This window comes from Struthio camelus, chromosome 19 (assembly GCF_040807025.1).
Source record: "Struthio camelus isolate bStrCam1 chromosome 19, bStrCam1.hap1, whole genome shotgun sequence".
In the NCBI taxonomy this organism is placed as follows: Eukaryota; Metazoa; Chordata; class Aves; order Struthioniformes; family Struthionidae; genus Struthio; species Struthio camelus.
Genome location: NC_090960.1, coordinates 6,363,182 through 6,372,041, shown reverse-complemented (window position 1 = coordinate 6,372,041; position 8,860 = coordinate 6,363,182). Strand labels below are relative to the sequence as shown.

Sequence of the window (8,860 nt, the reverse complement as noted above, 5' to 3'; positions counted from 1 at the left end):
ATCTCAGACTCTCTGAATTCATCATTTGAAGTCATTATCAGCCAAAAGGCAAGAACAAATGGAGATAATTATTCACCTTTTAAAATAAACCTTCTGAATTAGGTTTTTTTTTTTTTTTTTACTTCTAGCCTATATAATTTTACCAGTATTTCTGCAAGCATTCTTCTGATAGTTATCATGGAATTTGAATATTTTTGTAAATAACACTCTTCATTACTGAGTGTCTGAATCTGCCTGTCAGAATGAACCAAATCTCTTCACGAAAGTCAAGCTGTTAAAAAGATTTTCTTGTAACCAGGACTTTGAAATTCTCTATTCGGGAATGTAGATGACTGAAGATCATTACAGAAATTGATTGAAAATATCATCAACTGTTCCAGTTACCAAAAAGCCAAATTTTGCCTTACGAGTGCAGATATAACCACTGCACTCACACTGCAACTCTATTTTTCATTCATTTGCTATTAAGCCCTTTTTTTGAGTGGGATTTCAAGGCATGTAAAGCCTTTTAAAATAATTCAAAATGTTTGTTCAAGGTAATTGAAAACAACATATTGTTTTCTGCATTTTTTATGGTCATTGCAGGACAAAAACACTCTGTTGGATCTCTGTGCTTGTATTACTACTATAAATTCTTGTGTCAGTCCCATTAGCTTAACGTAATGTGACTGATCTAATTAGACACGATGTGGCGCAGCAGCCACGTGCCAGCCTCGAAACTCAGGCCTTTTCAGGTGATGGCAGCTTTATATGTTCCTTCCACCCGTAGCAGCTGATTAAAAATGCCTATATTTTTAATTTTAAAGCTGCATCCCCTTTAAAGACCCCTGGGTGGGGCCACCCAGGCCATTGTGAGGTGGAGCCAGGCAAGAAGTGGCTGCGCTGAGTCCCCGCCGTGCCCGAGGACCCACACAGGGAGCTCCAGCCCTGCCTTGCACCCCAGCTGGGAGGGCTCCTCCACCCCAGCAGCTGTGGCCCCAACCCAGGGGCCACATGGCTGGGGAGTTTGGGCACATCCAGGTGGGCACCTACCTGGAGATCAAGCGCAGCGATGGGCGCATCCACCCAGCGATGGTGACAGAGCTCCATGGAAACACCTCCAGCATTACCGTGGAGTGGATTGAGAAAGGGGCCAACAAGGGCAAGAAGGTGGATCTCCAGCTCGCCTTTGCCCTCAACCCACATCTGGCCCCAGGGAGCACACCTGTGACCAGCATCGAGGCCCCACCATCAGCCAAAGGGGACCAGAGCCTGGCGAGTGAAGTGCTGCTGCAGCCCATCAAGGTGGAAAAGCCGTCTGGGGATGGCAGGGACCCCATGGCTCGCCGAGCTGGCTCTGGGTGCTGTACCCGCAGGTGGACATCGCCATGTGTGCGGCAGGTGGAGAGGCTGCAGGAACAGCGGGAACGCCGACGGCTGGAGTTGCGAGAGCGGCGAGCCCAGCAGGCCACCATGTCGCTAAATCCCAGGGCCAATGTGATGGACATGATCCAGGAATACCGCAGCCACCTGGACTGTGAGGCCGTGCAGGCCACCAAGCCCAGCCGGCCCCATCGCATCTGTGTGTGTGTTCGGAAGCGGCCACTGAACCAATGCGAGGCTGAGCTCAAGGACTTTGATGTAGTGACTGTGCCCTGCCAGGACGTGGTGATGGTGCATGAAGCAAAGCAGAAGCTGGACCTCACTCGATACCTGAAGAACCAGATCTTCCGCTTTGACAATGCCTTCGATGACCGTGCCACCAATGAGCTGGTATACAAGCACACTGCCCAGCCCCTGGTGGAGACTATCTTCCAGGGGGGCATGGCCACCTGCTTCGCCTATGGCCAGACAGGCAGTGGCAAGACATACACCATGGGGGGAGACTCTTCCCTCAAGAACCCAGAGTGCTCCAAAGGGATCTACATCCTGGTTGCTGAAGACGTCTTCAGCAGGCTGCAAGACCCCAACTGCCAGAAGCTGGAGCTTCAGGTCTATGGGGCCTTCTTTGAGATTTATGGGGGCAAGGTGTTTGACCTCCTGAACTGGAAGAAGCAGCTGAGGGTGCTAGAAGATGGTAAACAACAGATTCAGGTGGTAGGGCTGCAGGAGCAAGAGGTCACCTGTGTAGAAGATGTCATCAAGCTGATCGAAACAGGTAGCAAGTGTCGCATGTCAGGCCAGACGTCTGCCAACACTCACTCCTCCCGGAGCCATGCCATTTTCCAGATCATACTCAAGAAGAGAGGGCATTTGTATGGCAAGTTTTCCCTAATCGATTTGGCTGGGAATGAAAGAGGAGCTGACATCTCCACTGCAGACAGGCAAACAAGACTGGAAGGGGCTGATATTAATAAAAGCCTCTTGGCCCTCAAGGAGTGTATCAGGGCACTGGGGCGTAACAAAGCTCACACCCCATTCAGAGCTAGCAAACTCACCCAGGTACTGAGGGACTCGTTCATAGGGGAGAACTCATCTACCTGTATGATTGCCACTGTCTCTCCAGGGATGAGGTCCTGTGAGCACACCCTCAACACCCTGCGCTATGCTAACCGCGTGAAGGAGCTGGGGATGAACTTAAGTTCCCTTGGACAACCCTGTCAGGAAGTGTCCAGGTTCCTGTGCCACCCAAAAGACATGAAGAAACCCTGGACTATGCAGAACTGGCCCGGGACAGCTGAGCTGCAGCTATTGGGTGTACAAGGAGAGGAGGAAGTCCCCCCCCAGTTATTTACTTTCAGTGCCAAGGTGAAAACCCAGAAGAAGAGAAAAGAGATGGATAAGAGGACACTTGTAGAGGAGCATCAGGAGTCTCTGCGATGGTTGAAAGTATTCTTAGAAGTGGCTGAAGAAATAGACTACGACGTAGATTTTTACGCTGCACAGTTTGAAGCAGTCCTGGGACAAAAGATTGGCATCCTGACCGAGATCCAACAAAAAGTCAGATCTTTCCGGTCAGTTTTTTGCAAGGAAGAACAGGGTGGCAGCCAGATCAGCGCAAAGAGATCCCGTGCGCTGTAAGCTGTGGCAGGACCCCGTCCTCTGAGAGTGCTGTAAGATGAGAGCTGTTACAGTGCTGCTGCTTTAACTGCCCAATAACTTGGATGCTTAAAAAATTCTTAGATGTGTCTACGGGGAAATCCTGGTGGTTTTTCTTGAAAGTAGCGGCTCAGACTTGTAGGAGAATACTCCTGTGGTGTTTCCAGATAATTTTCGTTGTAAAAAGCAGAACCTTCAGTTGCAAGGATCAAATCTGTAGGAAAAGGCAAGGACTTACAGAAAAATGTTTCTCACCTCATCTGTGCAGGTTTCCGTCTCATGCCTGTAAAATATATATATTTTTATATATATACACACACATATGTATACGCACACACATATATACATACACACACACACACACATATATATACACATACATGTACCTTTCTAGATACAGGCTGTTCCTAGGCTTCTGCCAAACTTCACCAAAATGCAAACGGACTCCCTGGGAGGTCGGCATTTGGAGTGATATAAAAAGGTGTTAATGCAAAGCACTGCCATTTTGTGGGGGGAAATGAAGGTTATTTTGTCATGACATAAGCAGTGGCTTTTTTTATAGCATCTGCTCGCTCTCCTTTTTCCTCTTTCCCTGTCTTTCTTTCTTAAACATGTTCTCATGAGTCATTTAAAACAAATGCTAGAGCCTTCCTTCACAAAAATCAGGCTAAAGATCCCAGTTAACTGACTGGCCCACGGGGAGAAGACTTGCTTGCAAGGTCTGCAGAGGGATGCAGGTATCCAAGGCCTAATGAGAGGAGATTTGCTAGACCAAAGGGTCAGAAAAGCTGCAGCTAGCAAAGCACCATGTGGTGGGCACGTATCCCCATGATACAGCGCCTGTTGGGAGACAGCAGCTGCAGCCTGTTGCATTGTCCCCAGTGCGAACTGCTGTAAAACCACTCTTTAGAGGGAAGTAAATCATCAGGCACATATCTGTGCTTATTACTCAATTTGGAAATTAATTAGCTTAAATTCTTGAAAGGTAGCAAATCGGTGGAAGAAATTAAACTGTAAAAATTGTATCTAATTAACTGATGATAATCTCCCTCCATTTCCTCACCCTGTCTGATCTCTCTCTGGTTATTGGTCCCATCCACCAGTTTATCCTAGTGAACATTTTAAACGTCTGATCCGGAGTCTGAGGAAGTCAAGGGAAGAACCTCAGCAGCCTTTCAGGCAGGCCAGAAATAGGAGCAGAGGGCATCTGATCCTTCTATTTTGTCCAACTGTTTGAAGGAAAATTTGTCTTCAGCAATGAAAGGATTAGGCACCAAACGGTATTTAAATGCTGGTCGTCTCCTAGCAGTAATAATATGTCGTGCTTTTCAGCTTCAGTGCACTTTACAAGCGTTTATATATTGACATCCTGTTTGTTTCAGTATTACTAGTTTCAGCAGCTAGTAGTGTTCAGAGATGCAATGAGACGTAGGTGCAGCTTGCCAGATTAAGATACAATCTGCCTGCAAATACACAAAGAACAAGGAAACACCAGCTTCTTTGATAAAAGTGCCTTGTATCCAGAGGGGATTTACCATGAGAAGGTTTTCTCCTTTCTGGGGGAAAAAAAAAACCACCCGCTTTCTTTGAGGTTCCTTCATTAGCATTTCCTTTGGACTCTTGTGTTTGAGGTGATGGACGTAGGAGCAGAAGCTGAACGCCGGGTCCCCCTGTCATGGGGGGCAGGCACGTGAAAGCACGCTATCTCCATGGTCCCTTGCTGGGACACTCTAGCAGGTCCCCCTTTACAGGGGGTAGGAAGTGTTTTCCATGGAGGGCATGTGATAGATTGGCTCTCTGTGGCACTTATTCCAGGTCTAAGCTCCTGCCGTTCGCATGTTGCTGCCACCCGGTAGTTATATATCATTAGCATGAACTGTTTTGGTAAAAAGGGCTATGAATTAATTGAGTTGGCTATAGTTTTAGAAATACGGTTCTAATGAGCTGGAACAAAGTCTTACCAGAGCGGGATGGCTTGCAGTGGTTAGGAAAATGAATTTTATGCTGTCTTTGTTTATACTCGCGCGTTCAGGAGGCTGGTTGCATCTAAGCTCGGACAGTGACTCACGAGCACACCCTACTGCTTTATAAAGATGGTGCAAAAGGAGTCAACTAAATTAACCTTTTCCATTTTTCTGGTTACATGGTATTGATTGACCTCTTTTCTTTCCTTGATGATCTCCATTTACACGTTCTTCCTTCACTTTCTAAACAGAAAACCTGTATATAGAGAGGAAGGAAACGCATTCTTGTTACCTGGACTTTGAGCATTGCTTCTAACTGGTTTCTCTGGGTCTGTAGCCACAGAGCACCCCTTTGTATTTTGGGTTTGGAAACGTAGGTTAAGCACGTTTACATATGTCCATAGAGCCCAACCCATGCGTTCACAAGTTCAGTGAAAATTCATTGTAATTTTTAATGGGCCGGGCATGCCTTTGTAATGAAACCAGAATCAGAGACGTGTACGGGGTTTTAGGTTTGCATTGCTCTGGTGACCATGAAAGTTCAATTAAATAAAGATCTCTAATTAATTATAGTAAGGTCAGCCATTCCCTTAGCCTGTTAAACAACTGAAACGCTTTTATGGGATGCATTTCTGTTTATAACTGATTCTAGCTGAATGAACAAGAAAAGCAACCGTTGCATAAACGCAGCCTGGCTAATCTAATCATTTATTGTCTGATAATCATCCATAAACACTACTATTCTGTTATGCTACAAGGATTTAAATCTGTTCTCTTCCTACCTGTGTCATTTCTAGGGGAGATTTCATTGCTAGTTTTAATGTGAGGCACAATTCCTAGCGGTTTTACATCCCACCCAATATTTCATACCCCTCTGCTCGACTTCAGTGCAATCCTAGCTGAGCAAAGAGTTTTCCGAGGACTGAACACATACGCCCACAGCCTCCCCTGTCAGCAACTGGCAGCACTTCCCATTGCAAAGTAAAAACATATCTGTGTACCTTGGTTGGATTTTCCAGCTGCTGCTTTTCTTAGTTTGAACTTGGAACAATAGAGTTTGCAACATCTTTGACTGTAAAATATATTCTTATTTTTCACACCAATATTTGCCTGTTAATTTGGTCAGAGCACTGCCACTGTGCATCCATAGCTCAATTCAGTCTCTTGAAATCCTGGTTAAGTTTCCTCCTCATTTGTGCTGACTCTCGCGTGTTCTCCTTGAGCAGTCCTCAAAGATTTAAATTCCCTCAGTCTAAGCGATTGAGTGGCCGTACGCTCCCTCGAACCGCCAGGACAGTTCAACCCGCAAGCTGCTGTGCGTCAGCTGGAAAGTTAAATTAATTTGTCAGAAAATTTTTTTGAAACATTCAACTGGTTTCCTCTCTGATCCCGTATCCACTCACCTTCCTATCTGTTCCCGCAGCTCAGGCTTCCTTTCCAGCTGTGACTTTCCCCGCTGGGTGGTCACATAGGAATACTGCTGCGTATATCTGAAAATCTTCCCTTTCAACTCTCTCCAATTTCTGCCAGCACTGCCAGTTCTCACGTCTCACAAAATATACTGTTTTCATTCCTGTTGTACCTTCTGAGATTATTTAATTATTGGAATCCTACTTTTTTTTTTTTTTGGGGGGGGGGGGGGGGAGGAACTGATTTTCTAGCTTTCTGGGTTGCAGGAAAAAAACCTGGAAAGGTGAAATCTAAATGCTTCTAAGCTAGAAGGCCTTGTTTAAAAAATACTTAAAAAAAAAAACTATATCTTGTGAAGTTTGGACCCAGAAGTAAGATGTTTAAAAGCTTGAGTTTGGCATGACAACTCCCCTTAAACCTTCCTGTTTCAGGCACTCATGATGAGGCCTGTGGAAAGGAACCCCTTCACCCATCCTCTCGACTAATCATCAGCTGGTTCGTTAACCACAGGAAGATGTTTCTGCCCGTCAGCTGTGAATCCAGCACACCTGGGAAGCAGGAAGGGCAGAAATCTTTATTGGGGTACTGGATTGATGATTAACTTTTTTTTCCCCCCAAATGAATTACTGTGGAGCTTGCAAGAGAAAAGTAATCCCCTTACCTGGGATTGATGCTGCAGTGCAATGGAAGTACAGAACTGTGGGACATTGTTACTTGGCTCTGCCTCCATGGAAGGACCAGGAGAAAAACATGAAGGGCTGAGCCTAGGACCCAGAAAACTCAGAGCCTTGACTGTTAGGGAAACATGGAGCCGTCCCCCTTTCCAAAAAGCAAGGAAGAGCAGGCTTTTGGCCTCGCTTTCCCTCTAAACGTCCGTGCAGTTTTGGAGCCGATGCACGGTGCTCAGCAGAGGAGAAGGGAGGACTTCAGTGCACGCTGGTTTGTGTGGCAGGGGAGGACTGGACAGTGCTAAGCTGCAGTTGCAAAAAGTGCCTTTTAAGCTGCTCTTTTGGACATGGGGTCCCATTCGTGGCACCAACCCAAGCGTATCGTCACGGTCCAGGTTTGTGCAGCCACATACAGAGGGAGTGAGCGGAGGGCAAGTCGGGCACCCGGGCACCAGGGACAGGAGGTGGCCCCACGCTGCTGGGGGTGGAGGGGAGAGCTGGGCAGGGGTCTCCCTGCGCGAGAGATGTGCTAGCGCTGCATGTGTTGCAGGATGGGAGCTGCGCAAGGTCTAAGCCCAGCACGAGCCTCCCAGGTTCCCACACTGGAGCAGCTGGAGTATCCAGTTCAGCTCAGAAGTGTCAGTCAAAGTGGTGGCTGCAAATGAATGGATCAAAATAATCTGTCCCCTACAAAGACAATCTGGGAGAGCAAGCTGTCTTCTGGTACTGCCTCTGCAGCAGGCGGTACGCAATTTGCTCAATTTAGCATCAAGTAAGCATGGCTGAATTTATCCCTGTATTTTTGGCTTTTATCTGAGTACTACAGCTCAGCCTGTTATCATGAGGCTAACTCACAAGGTCTTATTCAGATTTTTCTCAGGTTTTCTGCTCAGACAAAGCCCAAGGCAACTGGGATTTTCCAAGCAAAGACTGACTGTCGTTGCTAATAATAGCTTTAGTCAGCAACATATGTTTAGCGATGCACATCAATATTTGTACTTTCACAGATGCTAAGATTTTGCATTTGGGATGTCATCATGTGCAGGAATACACATTATGCTGGTGCTATAAAAGTGCATGTAAAAGAGTGAACTTTCATACCTACCCTTTTCAAGCTGGGAGGTTGTGGCTGAAATTCCTCTATGCTATCAGGCAACATTATATTGCAAATCATCCCGTTTCCTACTTTGTGCCAGAATCCTGTGACTCTTTGAAATATGCACCTAAACTGTGATTCATGAGGTATTTGTATCATTTTCCTTTGATTTTTCTACAGAAACAGGTAATATCTCATAGGATATGTTGAAAGACATTATGTTTTGAAGCAATTCACCTGCTATTCTGCCTCTCTCTCTGCTTTAATACTGCAAGGAATGCATGGTGGAAACAATGTTGTTATTCCTCAGAATGTTCCTTGAAGTTTTCTCTTGTTTCTACTTTTACATTGAGTCATTCTTCTTGTGACCTCCTCATCATTTCCTCAACAACAGACTGTGATGTGAGATGCGAGGAGGTGATTGCAAGTGAGAAGGAAAAAAAAGTACACAGGAGAAGAGGAGAGCTGAGACGTAAGGATCCTGTTTACCTGTAAAACCTTGAGTCAATAGGTAAGTAAACACAGAAACGTTTAGTTCTGTATCACAATATTGTCCAAATAGCAAGCACAGACTGGTCTACAAACTAGAAAGAATATTTCCAGGAGGCCCTCGGCCGTTGACTAGGATGGAGGGAGCTGCCCTCCTCGTTCTGAGTGGTGCTGCTTTGATCTTCAACCCCTAGCAACAAAATCTAAGCGCAAGG

General features: G+C 46.0%; 1 protein-coding gene across 1 annotated transcript; it reads left to right on the top strand.

Annotated features, from left to right (window-relative positions):
• Nucleotides 1-993: 993 nt before the first annotated feature.
• On the top strand, nucleotides 994-3,000 carry KIF2B (kinesin family member 2B). The gene has a single exon (XM_068913691.1). The coding sequence runs from the start codon at nucleotides 994-996 to the stop codon at nucleotides 2,998-3,000; it is 2,007 nt and encodes a 668-aa protein (XP_068769792.1).
• Nucleotides 3,001-8,860: the final 5,860 nt, after the last annotated feature.